The 18293-nt window shown below is 38.8% G+C and overlaps 1 protein-coding gene across 2 annotated transcripts in view; it reads left to right on the top strand.

Annotated features, from left to right (window-relative positions):
• LOC107851371 (sugar transporter ERD6-like 6) overlaps nt 1–17981 on the top strand; it is a 28369-nt gene extending 10388 nt beyond the window's left edge. For both annotated transcript variants that reach the window (XM_047401183.1, XM_016696370.2), the window contains exons 2-18: nt 1370–1432; nt 1509–1598; nt 1692–1751; nt 1856–1921; nt 2027–2092; nt 2174–2249; nt 15250–15314; nt 15396–15488; nt 15615–15695; nt 15785–15869; nt 16189–16235; nt 16426–16488; nt 16569–16628; nt 16729–16794; nt 16889–16948; nt 17318–17432; nt 17649–17981. In XM_047401183.1, coding sequence (XP_047257139.1) covers nt 1370–1432; nt 1509–1598; nt 1692–1751; nt 1856–1921; nt 2027–2092; nt 2174–2249; nt 15250–15314; nt 15396–15488; nt 15615–15695; nt 15785–15869; nt 16189–16235; nt 16426–16488; nt 16569–16628; nt 16729–16794; nt 16889–16948; nt 17318–17432; nt 17649–17761 — 1269 coding nt within the window. In that variant the 3' untranslated portion in view covers nt 17762–17981. The remainder of the gene's footprint in view (nt 1–1369; nt 1433–1508; nt 1599–1691; nt 1752–1855; nt 1922–2026; nt 2093–2173; nt 2250–15249; nt 15315–15395; nt 15489–15614; nt 15696–15784; nt 15870–16188; nt 16236–16425; nt 16489–16568; nt 16629–16728; nt 16795–16888; nt 16949–17317; nt 17433–17648) is intronic.
• The last annotated feature ends 312 nt before the right edge of the window (nt 17982–18293 follow it).

Here is an 18293-nt window from a genome sequence, read left to right as displayed (position 1 = left end):
AAGTTGCATTGAAACTCTTCTCAAAAACTTCCTGAGAATGAAAGTTCTGTATTGTAGCCATCACATCACCCTTTAGGACCTCCCAACTTGAAGTTTCCTTGATGTAGTCTGCAGTTTCTTGGCTGGTATGGGAATGAGAATGAACTTAGTACTTTTCTTTTACGTAATAAAGGGATCAGTTTGGTTCGAAGGTTGAGTCTTTATTGACTTTCTTGGTAGCTTAAATCTGTAGTAGTCTTAGAGATTGAAGTTTCCCTTGTGTAGTCTGCACTTTCTTTGCTGATATGGGGAATTAAGATAAACTATGTACTGTTCTTTATAGGGATAAAAGGATCAATTTGGCTAAAAGGTTGAGTAGTTATTGGCAGTCTTGTTAATTTAAATTTGTAGTAGTTTTAGAGATTGAAGTTTCCCTTAAATAGCTGTCCCCACTTTCTTTGCTAGGATGGGAATGAGAATGATCTTTGTACTTTTCTTTCAAGTGATAATGGAATCAATTTGGCTAAAAGGTCGAGTCTGTATTGACATTCTTGTTAACTTAAATCTATAATGGTTTTAGAGATTCAAGTTTCCCTTTAGGTAGTCTGATATCTTGGCTGGTATGGGAACGAGAATGAACTCTGAACTTTTCTTTAAAGTGATAAAGGGATCAATCTGGCTAAAATGGTCGAGTCTTTACTGCTGTCCTTGATAACTTAAATCTGTTGTAATTCTAGACTGAAGTTTTCCCTTTATATGGAATTACATTGGATATGTTGTTGTTTGTTTAAGTTTCCCTTATGTCGTCTGCTTTTTCTTGGCTGGTATGGGAACGAAATGAGCTTTTTACCTTACATTTAAGTGATAAAGGCATCAATATGGCTAAAAGGTTGAGTCTTTACTGACATTTTTGTTAGTGTAACCCTTTATTAGTTTAGAGATTGAAGTTTCACTTATGTAGCATGCACTTTCTTGGCTGGTATATGGGAATGAGAAAGAACTTTGTAGTTTTCCTTTTAAGTGATAAAGAGATCAATTTGTATAAAAGGTTGAGTCTTTAATGGTATTCTATTTAACTTAAATCTGTAGTACTTCTAGAGACTGAAGTTTCTCTTTTTATGGAGTCTTACTTGACTGGTATGGAAATGAAAATAGACTTTGCGTCTTTCTTTTAAGTGATAAACGGATAAATGGGCTAAAAGGTTGCTTCCTTATTGGTATAGAATCTTCCATTTCAATTTGAATGGCCTGTTTCTGACCTATATGTTTAGTAATTCTAGATGTTGAAGTTCTAGTTGTCTGCTTTCTAATATGTATGTATTTCTGTATTTATGTGCTTATGTCTCTATTTGATCAATTGTTTGTTCTTTCTTGGGTTGCTTTTTTGTAGTCTGGTTACTCATCGCCTACACAAACTGCTATAATCAATGATCTGAAGCTCACTGTATCTGAGGTAACGGTTCATTTTTCTTTATGTAATTCGATTTATCTGCTTGAGAACAATTGCTGACCAGAGCAAATCTTTCCAGTTCTCTTTATTCGGTTCTTTATCTAATGTGGGTGCTATGGTTGGGGCAATATCTAGTGGTCAAATTGCCGAGTACATTGGACGAAAAGGGGTAAGATCATGGCATCAATAGGGCTCTAGATTTTTTTTTCATCTTGCCTATTGTGAACCAGTGGATACTCAAGCCTTTTCATCCTACTTGCAGTCTTTAATGATATCTGCTATACCTAACATCATTGGTTGGCTTTCCATCTCATTTGCCAAAGTAAGATAATTCTCCTCTGATGCTAATGATAATGTTATTTTCCTCATGCTGTTCCTCAAATTGCAATATTTTTATCTCCATTTTTGATTTTAATATTGATCTAGGATCTGTCCTTCTTATACATGGGAAGATTATTGGAAGGTTTTGGGGTCGGCATAATCTCTTACACGGTACACATTAAATTTATCAATCCTCTTCTTTTTTACTTTTATGGATTATTGAACATTTTCAAAGTGTCAAAAACTTGTTGCTTCCCATTTTCATGCTTATTTCAGGTTCCTGTATATATTGCTGAGATAGCACCTCAAAACCTGAGAGGGGGACTGGGGTCGGTCAACCAGGTAATGCTAGTGACTTGAAATTTTGATTGACCAAGGTTATTCGTGTTAAGTAAATCACATGCTAACTTTTCTATCATGCAGCTCTCTGTTACAATCGGGATCATGTTGTCTTATTTGCTAGGACTTTTTGTTAATTGGAGAGTGCTTGCTGTTCTTGGTAAATGATCATTTCTCTAAAATCTCTGTTTAAATCTGCATTTTATAGATCTGAAGTTGTGTATTCATTTCAATTCCCGATGAATGGTATATGCTGTGTATCATTTAACCTTTGCATCTACGATGGAAGCTCAAATTTCCTTCAAGCAGAGATGTGTTGTATATTCGGTGTCAAAACAAGCTTTAAATTGAAAATTTGTCACGAACCTCCCTCAATTATTTTCTCTTGCAATTTGGAAGTAGTAAAAGGCCATCAGAAATGAAGGATGAGGTAGTCATATTAGATACAAAAGTAGTGACTGACGAGATTACATGACTCCAATATTAGCTGTGACCTATGTTGCACAGTCTCGGATGTGGGTGTCTGATACGGGTGGTGATCTAGAGGTTGGGTCCTTCATGATCTGAATTTTAAGATTTGAGGGTACGGATATGAATCTTAGGTCCCATAATATGAATTTTAAGATTCATAATCTAGATAGGAAAGTGTGGAGGATGTGGATTAAGATAGATGGTAGTAGGTAGGAGTGCATCTTTGCTAGTACGTAGGTGTGCTTTGTCTTGTTATCCATGCTAGCTGTCATAGTGCTTTGCTTATAGTGTCTTGGTGTTGGAGTTTTGGTGATGTTTGTTGTTTTGAATAGGTCGAGTGTAGTACTTCTTTGTGGTAGGCTTATTTTTATTATTATCTATTGTTTGTTTCGAGTGATTGTTTCTTGTTCTTATATTATGTCCTTCTCTAGAATGTTTGTCTTGAGCCGAGGGTCTTTCGAATGTTTCTCTAGAATGTTTGTCATCTCTGAGGTAGTGGTACGGACTGTATACCCTTTACCCTCCCCAGACCCCACTTTGGGGAATATATTGTGTATGTTGTTGTTGTTGGGGGTATGGATGCAGGTGTTGGGATTCTGCTAAAAATAATTCGAATACCTAAAAATAGAGTTATATGTCTAAATTATGGGACATTATGTAGAAAATTTACAAGGTATAATGTGGAAACAATATTGATCAAGAGGAGAATTCCAGGAGGTGATATAAGGAAAGAGACTGACGTAGAAATTTTTATATACAACTTACAAGACACTCTATTTTCTCCAATTTCACCTTAGCTTTTCTTTTGATTATAAAAATCATTGTATCTATCTCGTTTTTTTTTTTTTTTTGGAAAAGGTAACATTTGTATCATATCACAAAATTAAGCCTGCGCAGGTATCCATAATTACAAAAGGGATAACAGGGAAGATTTTCTAATCCTATATCAAAAACTTACAAGGATCCTAGCCATTGGATTCTAGATCTATGCTTCGATGCTAACTTTTCCTTTTTTGCCACTTCTTCAAACTCCATACCCAAGTCTGTCTTCTGTATGAGTTCATCATGGCGTCTGGTCCTGAATTTCTTCCCAACTTGAGATTTGGTTGAGTAATGAGAATATCTTCCTTTCTTTGTTTCCAATTGCCCTTGTTGTTCTTGCTCCATTCTTTTTAGTTTCACTTTCAACATTTTCATTTTTTCAGAGAAAATGTAACCAGGTCTACCATTTACATTAAAAAACTCCCACCATTTTTTGACTCTCTTTCAAATTTAAAGTAAGACTTTTTCCACTCTTCATCTCCACAAGACAGAACAATAGGATATGATCAGAAGCAATCTTTGGAAATCCGATTATAATTCCCCCCGCCCATCCCCCCCTTCCATACAGTGAAGAAATCTGTCATTCTAGAAGCACAACTATTTTCCTCCCGTCTTCTCCATGTGAAATATCCTCCAAGTAAAGGAGGGTCCACCATCTCTAAATTTTCAATGCAGGAAAAGAACTCTACCCTGACACTAGTTAATCTGTGACTAGTAGTTGCTCTTTCTGAGGGGTACCAGGAGACGTCTCCACAAACTACCCATGGGCCAGCAATGTTATTCTTCAGTTTTATTAGCTCCCCCCATAGCACTCTTCTGGCTACTCTATTGCAGTTTGCATAAACTGCTGTGATGTACCGGTTAAAACCACCACTGACTCCAGAAAATCTCCCAGTTATGCATTGTCTTCCGTCTTGAACCAATTCCGCATTCCAGATTCTCCTATCCCATAAGATTATGATTCCCACACGACTCCCCTAAGCCTCCTTCTTTAGAACCCCCACCCACCTATTACTCCAGATACTTTGCAGAATTTTATCTATCGGTGCTTCTAGTTTAGTTTTGACCAAAACTATTACATCAGCCCCCAACTGCTCCAATAGATTTCTCCCTCTTACTCTCCCCATTTAAACCCCTAACATTCCAAGAAAGAATTTTAACTCTCATTGTTGTTTAAGAGATAGAATTCTCCCATTGGATCTTGGCTCTCCGTCTTTAAAATTCCTGTTGAAAAAAAAGTTCCCGACTTCTTTTGGGACTATACTATTAGCATTGTTGATCTTCTGGTTCTCCCCTAATCCCACTTCTTTTTCTCTCCTCTGAAACACTAATTTTTTCCATAGAATTGCAACCTCACATAAAAGGTACAATTTTAGGGAACAACTAGAGGTGGAGGAAGTTATCACTAAAGATCAGGCCAAGATTAAAGAGTTGGTGCAGAAATTCTATCAAGATTTATACAAGGAGACAGAACAATGAAGACCTGATTTGAGATTGCTGAATGTACCAAGGATCACTGATGAAGAGCAGGTGTGGTTACAGATAAAACAACTAATGCTGGACAGAGAATGAGAAGAGCAATCATTTATTCATAGGCTGATGGATAATATATAGGCGCTGATACAACACCGAGTCCTAAAGTAATACAACAACTAATTACAATCCTAAAGTGATACAATAACTAATTACAACTGTACAAGCGGATAACTATGATATAATTACAAATTATTCTTGTATATCTCTTTTACGGCCCCGCAAGTTGATGTTGACGTCTACAATACCCAAGTTGTCATACATACGACTGGAAGAAGCACGTGGAAGTGGCTTGGTTAGGACATCATCAACTCGATCAGCAGCATGTAAGTGCTTGACTTCAATCTCTTTGCGTTGCAGCTGGTCACGAGCAAAGTGGAAATCGATGGCAATATGCTTCATCTTCTATGAAAGACAGGATTCCCGCAGATGTAGGTAGTTCCAGTATTATCACAGAGTATGCGCGGAATGCAAGCAAGGGAAAAACGAAGCTCAAGCAGTAGGTTGGTGATCCAGTTGGTTTCTGCAGGAGAAGCAGCTACAACTCGGTATTCAGCTTCCGTGGATGACCGAGAGACGGATCGCTGGTTCTTGGAGGACCACGAGACTGGCGTACTTCCAAGATATATAACATAGCCAGTTGTGGAAGTTCTGTCTGTAGAGTCACCGGCCCAATTAGAGTCAAGAGTACACCATAATTCGATTATCAGTCTCACGGGTTATTTGAAGCCCAAAAGAGGAGGTCTGACTGAGATATCGAAGCAATCACTTAACAGCCTTTCAATGATTAGCTTGACGACAATGCATAAACTAGGAGTGTTTATTTACTGTAAATGCAATGTAAGGTCTGGTGAAGGACAAAAATTGTAGCTTGCAAACAGTTTTCCGAAAGAAAGAGCCATCAACAATAGGATCAACCGGATTTACACTAAGAACAATAGAGATGGACATAGGAGTGGGAACGCCTTTACTGTCTTGCATATTGGCATCTTGGAAAAGGTCTTCTATATACTTCTGTTGAGATAATAGTAGGCCACCTTGATACGATAAAACCTCAACACCCAAAAAGTAGTTGAAGGGGCCAAGGTCCTTAATAGAGAAACATTGAGCAAAGGCAGTAGCGGAGGCAGGTTTTCACTAAGGGGTTCAGAAGTAAACATACGAACTAACTGAAAGAGGTTCAACATCTACTATATATACATAAAAAATAATTTTAACATATATAAATAACATAATTTTCAGTCGAAGGGGGTTCAGATGAAACCCCTAGCCAAAGGGTAGCTCCGCCCCTGAGCAAGGGCATTGATAATTTGTCGAATACCATGTTCTTGATTGCCAGTAACAATAATGTCATCCACATATACAAGTATATAAATAGTGAATCCTGAATGATGTAACATGAAAAAGGATGAGTCAGATTGTGATTTGAAAAAACCTGGTGTTACCAAAAAGTTCTTGAGCTTGGTGTACCAAGCTCTAGGTGCCTGTTTGAGACCGCAGATGGCTCTGTTAAGTTTGCCGACATGATTGGACATAGTTTGATGCTCAAAGCCAAGAGGTTGTCTCATATAAACTTGTTCCTCTAAATGAACTTGCAAGAATGCATTATTTACATGAAGTTGATTGAAACGCCAATTATATTGAACAACGATGGCGAGAACTAGGCGAGCAATTGTAGGCTTAACTACCAGACTGAAAGTGGAATGACGGTCAAGTCCAGGCCGATGAGTGAAGACTTTGGCCACTAATTGAGCTTTATACCTGTCAATAGAGCCATCAGGATAATGCTTAATGCGAATTAGTCACTTATAGTCTACTACATTCTTCGAAGGATCATTGGGAATCAAAGTCTACATGTGGTTTTTCACAAAGGCGTCAAATTCAGCTTGCATAGCAGCATTCCAATGGGGTTCACATTTAGCTTTCTCATAGGAAGAGGGCGTTTTCGGACTTGGAAAGTGAGAAAGAAACCATCGGGTGACTCGGCATTGAGGTGGAAGGTGCGACTGATGGCATTAATATTTGTTGGAAAAGCCTAGGTATACACATGGTGTTGAACGAGGCTCAAGCTTATTTTTTGTGTATGGTAGCAGCCAAGGATAGCATAAACACCCGAAAGTTCTTATGGAATCAAATTTTGGGGTGTCTTGAAAAAATATTTCATGAGGCAGTTATCTTTTAGGGTAGCTGAGGGTAATTTATTGATAAGATAAACTGCTTGATGACAAGAAAAACTCCAAAAGTTTGACTGAAGGGATGCTTGATGAATTAAGGTTTTGGCTGTGTCAACAACGTGTCTGTGGCGTCTTTCAGCTAAAGCTACACGTTGAGGTGTATAAGAGGGTGGAACAAATGTTCAATGCCATTTGTTTTTAAATAGGGAGATAATCCTTCAAATTCACCACCACCATCAATGTAAATTGAGAAAATTTTTGTGTTAAAGCGGCGTTCGAGGATGTAGACTTTTAAAAACATCTTTAACTTCACTTTTATTTTCCAGCGTATATCTCCACATATATTTTGAAAAGATCAACAAACAATACATAGTAACGCTTTTGATCAGTGGGCAACACCAGGGAGATCCCCATAAATCGCTGCAAATAATTTCCAATGGTCGTTGACTTTGCAGAGCATTTTCAAGAAAAGGTAATCTGTGCATTTTATTTGAATTGCAAGAATTACAAATTGAAGAAGTTTTTGAATCACAAAATAGAATTGAAGACTTCCTTATGTAAACTTTGATGATTTGGGTGCCCCAATCGTTGATGCCGCAGGTCAATAGGAAGACGGCTAACTGCTAAATTTAATTGGGGTTGGAAAATGCATGTTGTCTCTTACGGCCACTCGTACAACCCATGTCTATTCTGCCCGCACACCAGAGGCGCCCCCGTAGTCAGATCCTTCACAAAAAAATTAAACGACAAAAATTCAATGGATGTTTTGTTATCATGTAAAATCTAGAGACAGATAAAAGATTTCTTTTTATGGCTGGGGCACAGAGGGTATCATTTATTTTGCAGCTTTTATTTGACTCACATAAGTGCGTGTTACCAGTGTGAGAAATTGGAATGATATTATTATTTCCCATTGAGATCTCGTCGGGTCGGTTATAGTCCTGAGAAATGGCTAAACTGTGAGCATCAGTTGTAATGTGATGGTTAGCCTCGGAGTCAACAATCCATGGATCTTGTTGCTGTGGAAACTGAGCAACATAATTAGCACGATCCTGAAAGTGGTTGTGAGACTGGGATCTGCACACTTTGGCAGAGTGACCGGGGCAATCACAGAGTTGACAGCCAAGAAAATTGTCTGTATTTTGGGCTGCTGATTTCGACGAGAGCGCCATTGTTGGGTATTTGATGAGTCTCGAGCTGTTGGAATGCCATGGTTGGCTACCTTGTTAGGTATTACCTCTTTGCTTTCGATTGTTTTTGTTTCTTGAAGGTGCTTGGTTGTTCCGTTGAGCAATTGCAGGATTGGTGGTGTCCATTTGGCTTTTTCTTGCCTAAGAAAGATCTCATGATCAAGAAGTTTCTCATGGAGTTCTTCGTAGGTGATCATTGTTTCATGCGACCGGATGGCTGCATAAATAGCGTTATATTCGGGAGCAAGGCCCTGGAGGATTCGCACAGTAAGATGCACATCTGTGATTGGCGCTCCACCGATTGCAAGTTCATCAGCAATGGAACGTATGTCATGTGGATTGTCAGTGACATGCCGAGAATCTTTGGTAATACGGGCGAATTGATCTTGGAGGCTGATAATTCTAGTATGTGATTTGTTGACAAAGGCATTGTGCAGGCATGCTCATGCTTTGTTTGCCGATTTGGCTGTTGCAACAGTAGATGCAAGTGTAGGTTCCACCGATGCCAAGATGGCGTTATGAACAAGCTGATCTTGGAGAAACTAGTTTATATAAGCTGGATTAGGAGTGCTTTCATTGTTTGCTGGAAGTGTGGTCGGAGGAGCAGCAATTGTGCCATCAAGGTGACCGAAAAGGTTATTTCCATGCATGAGCATTGACACCTGTGCCTGCCTTCCAGGTAGTGAAGTTGTGGTTGCGAGCCAGTTTGATGGGTAGTTGAGATGCAGAATTAAACTGCACGATGGTAGTGTTGTGGCAGTGTTATCTGCATCAACAACAATGGCGATGGTGGCCATTTTTATTTGTGTGTGGGGCAGTAGTTAGGGTTAAAGAGAAAAAAAAATTGGGATCGTACTCGTGTGAGCTTTTAGAGCCCTGATACCATAAAACAAGTAATGTTGGACAAAGAATGAGAAGAGCGACCGTTTATTCATAAGCTGATGGATAATATATAGTCGCTGATACAACACCGAGTCCTAAAGTAATACAACAACTAATTACAATCCTAAAGTGATACAATAACTAAGTACAGCTGTACAAGCAGATAACTATAACTATGATATAATTACAAATTATTCTCGTATCTCTTTTTTAACATAGACCTTTGGAGGATGAAGAAATTTTGGAGTGCTTAAACTAGTGTGCAAAGGAGAATGCACTTGGACCTGATGGATATCCAGTGGTTTTCTTCCAAACTTTCTAGGCTCTTTTGAAGGAAGACATTATCAAAACAGTCCAGTTTTTCCATTCCAGTCATGTCTTCGAGAAGAGCTTTAATGCTACTTTTATTTCCCTAATTCCAAAGAAACCTGGAGCTTTAAATTTGAAGGATTTCAGACCAATCAGCCTAGTAGAGGGTGTTTACAAGATCATTGGTAGATTGTTGGCTGAAAGTTTTAAAAAGGTAGTGGGAAAATTGATTAACAAACATGAAATGACTTTTGTGAAAGGGGGACAAATAATGGATGCAGCACTCATTGTGAGTGAATGCATTGATTCCAGAATAAAGGAGGGTGTAATGTGCAAATTAGATATTCAAAAAGCTTACGACCAGGTAAATTGGTCATTCCTTCTGAATATTCTCAGGCAAATGGGGTTTGGGTGCAGATGGCTGAAGTGGATCTAGGCTTGCATTAAAACTGTGAGGTTCTCTGTTCTTGTGAATGGAAAGCCTGTGGTTTTTTTTTGAATCGGAAAAGGGATATAGACAAGGTGACCTTCTTTCGCCTTTTCTGTTTATTCTGGCAATGTAGGGATTAGATTGTATGATGAGAATTGCAGCACAAAACAGGTGGATCAGAGGTTTTAAAGTAGGAAGTAGAGTGGGGGACAAAAGAGAAATATGTCACATGCTCTGTGTTGATGACACTATCATCTTTTGTGAACCTGTTGCAGAACAGATTTGTTATATTAGGGTGATTTTGGTTTTGTTTGAAGCTGTGCCTGGATTGAAAATAAATTTGGGAAAGAGCAATCTTTTTCCGGTGAATGAGGTTCCACGGATTCAACACTTGGCCGGCATTCTGGGGTTTAAGGGTGGAGCAATTGCCTACCACCTATTTGGGCATGCCATTGGGAAGCAAACACAGAGATTTGGATATCTGGGATGGCGTAAATTCTATTCTTTATTCCTTGCCTACCTATGTGATGTCCTTATTCCCAATCCCAGGTAAAGTGGTGAAAAAATTAGACAAGTTGAGGAGGAAATTCTTATGGCAAGGGAATAAGAAGATAAAGGCTATAGTTTGGTAAACTTGAAGACTGCACTTCTCAGCAAAGATCGAGGGGGTTTGGGGATCAAAAACTTCAGACTACAGAATGAAAGCCTTTTGAAGAAATGGCTCTGGAGATATGCTGAGGAGGGGAATCTTTTTGAAAGGAGGTGATTATAGCCAAGTATGGTGAGCTTAACCCTTGGTGTACAGAACACATCAGAACCACATGGCGTGGGAGTATGGAGAAAAATTAGAAATCTATGGCCACAATTGGAGGCAAATTCGTACGTAAAAGTGGGCAATGGTAGTAAAACCAAATTTTGGAAGGATGTGTGGATAGAACATTCCCCTCTTAGAGATCTATTCCCAGATTTATTTAGAATTTGTGCAAATCCTGATGCAAATGTAAGTGATTGCTGGATAGAACAAGGGGGGGCATGTATTTTAGAAGGCTATTAAATGATTGAGCGGTAGATAGGGTGGCAGAATTACTGGGGAAATTTGGTGGAGTAAGTATCAAAACAGTTGCTACAGACAAGTTGCGGTGGAAGCATAGCAAGGATGGGCTATTCTTAGTTGGTAGTGCTTACAGAAGAAGCATGCAGGTTATGGATGGGGGTCCTAAGTATCACTGGAAATACTTTTGGAATGGTGGCACACCTACAAAAGTGAAATGCTTCACTTGGCTAGTGATTAAGAGGGCTTGCTTGACACTTCCTTCGGTAGAAGGGCAGACAACTAGTTCCTAGATGTTTTTTGTGCAATTTGACAGGGGAAACTAATAATCACCTCTTTTTGCATTGCAAGTTCACTGCTCAAGTATGGAATTTGTTTCTCAACATCACAAGCTTAAAATGGACAACGCCAGAGCATACTTCAGATCTGTTGAGTTGCTGGATTAGGAGAGGAGCAGGGGCGGAACTACCTTTTGCCGAGGGGGTTCATCCGAACCCCCTTCGGCGAAAAATTATGCTATATATGCATGGTTAAAATTATTTTTTATGTATATATATTAGATGTTGAACCCCTTCGGTTAGTTCTGATGTTCACTTATGAACCCCCTTAGTGAATATCCTGGCTCCGCCACTGGAGAGGAGGCAACAAAAGTCAAAAGAGATAGTGAAAGCTAATACCATCATGCATATGATGGTCAGTTGGAGGGAAAGAAATGGTAGATGTTTTGAAGATAGATCCAATTCCATACATAAGGTCAAATGGAATTGTTTGGTATTTTTACTTTTTTGGTGTAAACAGCTTTGTATAGTATACGTAAATAAGATTATAGACCTGATAGGAAGCCTGTAATTGACACGTTTTGGAGGTGGCCAGGCGGGCCTAAGGATGGCAATGGGGCGGTGCGGGTTTTAAGTTATGTGGTGCGGGGCGGGTTAAAGTAAGTGTTTTTTTTAAATAGTGCGGTGCGGGTTGCGGGTACATGCGGGTTTAAATTAAAAAAAGCTAAAAATTAGTATTATTCTCGTGAATATACCTAAGATTATATGTATGCTTTACTTAAAATTTTATGATACTTAAAACGACGTGTATAACACTACAAATAAATAATTTTATAGTTTTTTTAATATCTCTATTCATTTTAATAAAATATGATATTTGATCATTACTTGTGCACGTGATACTTTTTGACAATTTCTTAGTGAAAAGTGATATAATAGAAATTAGTTATTATTTCCTAGTTGTAGATTTGGAAGTATTATGATTTTCAATGAAGTTACAAATTTTTCAAAAAAAGAAAAAAACAAAAACATGTGCGGTGTGGTGCGGGTATACGCGGGTATGAGTGTGGGGCGGGTTTAATGGTGAGGCGGTGCGGTGCAGTTTTAAAACTTGCGGGTTTAGAAAAAACCCGCACCGCACTGATCCATTGCCATTCTTCAGGCCAGCATATCCTTAATGCTGAGGAATAATACTTACTAGTTTCAAAAAAAAAAAAAAAAAACTTACAAGGATCCTAAAACACCCATAAATGAATCTAGATCTTCCATGTATTCCTGTTTACACCAAAAATAGAACAACACATAGCAATTAATTTTCAGCTTCTGAACTATTTCCAACAGAAAATTCTTTCCGACATCTGCCACCACAAGCATCAGCAACATGGATCGTCCCTTGTTACTGCACCGAACGGTAGCTCTACTAGTCGCGAATCACAGCCTGCCCTTAGTGATCAGAAAAACAACGACGCGGTCACGAGTGTGGTGAAGTTGATAGCGGAAAACGTGATGGTTGTTGTAGCCGCGCGCGGGTGCTACATGTGCATCATGGTTAAGGATTCGGTGGAAAGGCTGGGCGTTAACCCCAAGGTTTAGGAGGTGGATGAGGCGGAGGAAATCACCGCGTTGGACGAGCTGTCGAAGATTGAGAGCAGCAGCAGAGGCGGAGGACAACGGAAGTTGCCGACGGTCTTTTACAGTTTTACTACATATATGGCCAGCAACTCCCGCTGTCCTCCGCTAGAAGGTGGATGAGGCGGAGGAAATCACCGCGTTGGACGAGCTGTCGAAGATTGAGAGCAGCAGCAGAGGCGGAGGACAACGGAAGTTGCCGACGGTCTTTTACAGTTTTACTACATATATGGCCAGCAACTCCCGCTGTCCTCCGCCTCTGCTGCTGCCCTCAATCTTCAACAGCTCCTCCAACACGGTGATTTCCTCCACCTCCAAAACCTTGGGGTTAACGCCCAGCCTTTCCCCCAAATCCTTCATCGTGATGCACATGTAGCACCTACGCGCGGCTGCAACCATTGCATTTTACGGTATCAACTTCACCGCACTCGTTTTCGCGTTGTTTTTGATTTGATCACTAGGTGCCGGACGTGATTCGCGACGGTAGAGCACCACTTGGCACAGCAACAAAGGATGAGCACATGCCGTTTGTGGCGGCAGATGGCGGAGAGAAATTTTTGTTGGAATAGTTCAACACATGGTGTGTCAAAAGGGGTTGGGAAGCGGATATGTAGAGAGGGTGGAATATATAGGGTAGTTACAAGTGTGATGTAATAGTGGCGTCACAGCTAATATCAGATTCATGTAATCTCGTCACTAACTACTTTTGAATTTCATTTGACTACCTCATCTTTCATTTATGGTGGCCTTTGACTACTTCCAAAATTGCAATAGTAAAAAAATGAGGGAAAATAAGTGAGGGAGGTTTATGATAATTTCTTACTCAGCTACCATCAGATTCATATAATCTCGTCACCAACTACTTTTGAATTTCATTTGACTACCTCATCTTTCATTTATGATGGCCTTTGACTACTTCCAAATTGCAATAGTAAATAAATGAGGGAAATTTTGTGATAATTTCTTACATAGCTAATATCAGATCCATGTAATCTCATCGCTAGCTACTTTTGAATTTCATTTGACTACCTCATATTTCATTTATGATGGCCCTTGACTACCAAAACTGCAATAGATAATAAATGAGGGAGGTTTGTGATAATATCTTACATGGGCTCAACAAGTTCAGTTGAGCGGATCATGGGTTTTGACCTCAAGTAAGGTTTATGTGCCCAATACATCGTTGGTTGTGGAATCAGGGGAATCTTAGTAGCTTAGTTGGTTGATTACCTGAACTTTCACCATGTTGGTGAGGGTTCGATACCTCACCTTGTAATCCCCTTCCCACAACCCCCGTTTTAGGAAAAAAAAATTGGTTGGAATCATGCTTTAGCTTAACTTAATGAGTTAACAGAACATGCATGCAAGGGAAACATAGAATATGTTCAAGCTTGGTTACTTTTCATTAAAAAAATAAAAGTTTTCAAGATTGGTTTGATGGGTTAACCAGATTAGCTACTTTGAGGTAACAGGTAATATTTAGTGAGAACCTAATACCAGTTCTTGACTAATTCTTAATTAAATCCACCTTTCTCTTTTCTAATAATTTGGTGACTGGAAGATTAAGCACATACTATTTATGATGTTCATATACTGTTTAGTTGAAGAATACTTTCTGTTTCAAATGACATTCTGTTTGCCTTTTGATATAGCAAGCCATTTTAAGCAATTCTAGTGGGATAAATGCATATTCTAGACAGGGTAACAACTAGGATATCCTACGTTAGAAACAAACAAGAACCTGCTTACTAGTGGTTGTTTGTGGAGAGAAACTTGTGTAGCCCTAAAGATCTGTAGGGTGTTTCATGTATCTCTCATGGGAGCATCTTAAAATCCATCGAGATTTGCACCAAATCATGAGGTGGTCCCTGCTCCTACTGAAGCAATAGGAGAAGCAGAACATTTTAGCTCGTCGTCTTTGCTTGGTCGTCCAATTATTTGTCACCCTTACCAACTGATTTAGAATATCTCCTTGGGGAAGTTGGTTTTTCTGGTTGTGTTGTGATAGAGCAAAACAGGATCAAAGATACATCACAGTAAATAAGGGAGGGATAGCCTCGTGGACGGGGTCCTCCACCTCCAAGCTTAGGGTTGGGAATTTGTGTCCCCAAGGATAGAAAGTGGGGCAACTGGTGCGTCCCGGCGGCTGACATTAGTGGTTTAGGTTTACCATATTAAATAAATATAAACAAAGATATATCCAAGTCAAGTTAAGCTAGACTGTGGAATGGTTTGAAGTTCAAATTAAAGAATCCAGAGTGTGTTAGCCTTTTTAAGTGGAAAAGAATCCAAAGTGCTTATTTTTGTTGGGAATCATGTGTAGGAAACCTCTTACCGTTGTATATAACCTTCTGGTTGGGCTTGTAACTAACTATTATTTTCTGCCGACAGGAACGTTGCCCTGCCTAGCACTGATACCTGGACTATTTTTCATCCCAGAATCTCCTCGGTGGTTGGTGTGCATCATACTGTAATTTTTGATGGTTCGTTAAGGCTGTAGTTACAGAGTCTCATTTGATTTTCTCTGTGTGACATAGGCCAAGATGGGCTTGACAGAAGATTTTGAAACTTCTTTGCAAGTTCTTCGAGGGTTTGATGCTGACATTTCTGTTGAAGTAAATGAAATTAAGGTAATTCAGTTTCTTGAAAGACCATGAGCTAACAGTACGTAGCTACTGTATGGGACAATTTTGTAATTAAATTTTGCTATCAGCAATATGGAATTTATTGTCGTATTAAATGTGTGTTCTGTGTAGAGGGCTGTAGCATCCACAAGCCGAAAATCAACAATACGTTTTGCAGATCTCAAACAAAGAAGATATTGGTTGCCTCTCATGGTAATTTGTTGTTTGGTGCTGTTTTCAGAGGATGACCGTGTTTACATGTGCCATTCTTTTCATCAGATCTTTAATCTTTCATCCTGCAGATAGGCATTGGACTCCTTGTCCTGCAGCAACTAGGAGGAACTAATGGTGTGATCTTCTATTCCAGTAACATTTTCCTATCGGCTGGTACGTCGTAGATAGCTTTAATCGAAATCTATTTATCTGCCTTTGTAGAATGATGGAAGTACCAACTATTCTATCCGTAAGATAAAGGTCATGAAGTATGTGCTAGAAGCAACATTATGATTCTCAGTATCCTTAGTTTGATTGCATTCCACGCTGTTGCATCAAACATCGAAACCTACTTTTAACAATTTTTTTTGGCATGATTGAGAACCTTAACAAAACTACTGGAGAAACTTAACATGTTTCTTGAAATCTCGTATTGGTTAATATGTTTATTCACGAGATATGAGCCTATCTGATTTAGTTGTATCTTTAACAGGGATTTCTTCAAGTAATGCTGCAACTTTCGGTGTTGGTGCTATCCAGGTCTAGATCAAATTTTAGTTTGCTTGCTTTTGCTAAATTAATTTCCAGTTCTGCATATTATAGAAAAAAGATGTAGAAAGATTTGCTTCTCTTTACCCCCATGTGGCACTTTGTGTCAATTTTCCCATCATATGCTGATCTATTCTCTTCATAGCTAACATAATAACTTAAGACGGTTGGAAATTTTTAGGTTGTTGCCACTGCTGTTTCTACATGGCTGGTGGATAAAACTGGGCGTAGGCTTTTACTGATTGTAAGTTCTGGCAAGATATAGTAACTTATATACGTAGTTTTCGAACTTTTTTCTAACACAAGAGAAGTGCTTCATTATAGGTCTCCTCTTCTGGAATGGCTGTTAGTCTCCTTATTGTCGCTGTTGCATTCTTTTTGAAGGTACTTTTAGCTCAAGTTATAACTTGCTTTTGAATGTTGAAAAATGAGGTGTTCTTGTCCTAACACGTTTCTTTTCTTTTGTGCCTCGTTACTCAAAAAGAGTTTCGTAGATGAGGATTCGACGCTCTATGGAGCTCTGGGTATAATATCAGTGGTTGGTGTCGTGGTATGTCCTCAACTTGATGCATTAGTCTTTGTGACTCTTGGAAAAACATCGCTTATGAATAATTGTTTTTTTCCTAATTAACCTTTCTTTTCAGTTGATGATTGTTGCGTTCTCACTTGGAATGGGGCCTATTCCGTGGCTAATAATGTCTGAGGTACTAGCATCTTTATTCATCACATAACTTGCTAATGCATTTTCTTGTTGGTTTTTAACTCTGCAACATTTAATTCAGCACATTGCTACCTTTCCGAATCATAAACCTAGTACGAGCTTTTCAGAATTCATCTCAATATATACAATCTTGGACGTTGATGGCCTGAATAAAATACCATCTAGGATATGGTCTTCCATGTTTTGAACAACATCACATATTAACCTCTGTCGTTATTGTTCAAGAATTCTTCCATGAGAATATAATGCATCTTCATTTGGTGATCTGAAATCTTACATGCAGCTTATGATGAAATTTGGTACTTAATATTTTTTGAACACAAATTTTGATTTAATCCCTCTGGTATTGTAGATTCTTCCAGTTAAGATCAAAGGCCTTGCTGGAAGTGTAGCGACGTTAGCCAATTGGTTCTTTTCTTGGGTAGTTACGGCAACTGCACCACTGCTATTGGCTTGGAGCAGTGGAGGTATGTCTCTCGTTCTCACAACCTAGACCATGTACGCCCATGCAACTCGATGAGTATGGCATGCATGAATATGAGCTAATTGATATTTAGCAGCTTCACACATGTAAAAGATTACATATTTAGTGCTCACGAGCACCAAATTGTCGCTAAAATTGTTGGTCGTGATCATGTGGCTACAGTTTAGCTGACTTAACGCGTCTACATGATCTTTACCAGGAACCTTCACTCTTTATACACTCATGTGTGCATTCACTGTGGCATTCGTGACAATTTGGGTACCTGAGACGAAAGGGAAAACGCTGGAGGAAATACAGTTCTCATTTAGATGATAGAATTCATGTATATTTGCTTTTCGACTACCTAGCTCCTCTTCGTTCTTTTGACAATAATCCTTGCCCTTCTGGAAAAGTTTCAATACCTTATTAGAAGAAAATCTATGAAAATTGAGTTAGCTATTCTTTTATGTACACTATATTCAGAATAATCTGCTGTTGTAATTGTAACATACTTCATATTTATTGGACAATTTGAGGGCTACTTAAGAAGGAACTGTAAATTCATGCTGTCTCCAAATTTTATAATATAGGTGCTTTTCAAGAGGCCTTAAAGAATTAATAATTTACAACTTGACTAGAGTGAATTATGTGGCTTCCTTTGAACCGTTGGGGACTACATTCTATGATGAGAGTGTCACGATCCTTCGTCCATTTTTGCTTGTCCATTTTCTTGCTAGTACAGGGATTAAGAAACAGTAAAGGATAAGGATACTTTTATCATATTATCCTTTGAATATAATATATTTAATGCTTTGAAAAATGCATTATATAATGAATCATATTTAATGTAAAGGTTAAAATGGAT

The sequence above is a fragment of the Capsicum annuum genome, chromosome 12 (assembly GCF_002878395.1).
Source record: "Capsicum annuum cultivar UCD-10X-F1 chromosome 12, UCD10Xv1.1, whole genome shotgun sequence".
NCBI lineage: Eukaryota > Viridiplantae > Streptophyta > Magnoliopsida > Solanales > Solanaceae > Capsicum > Capsicum annuum.
The sequence above is the reverse complement of the archived record's forward strand: the minus strand, read 5'-3'. Positions and strand labels throughout refer to the sequence as shown.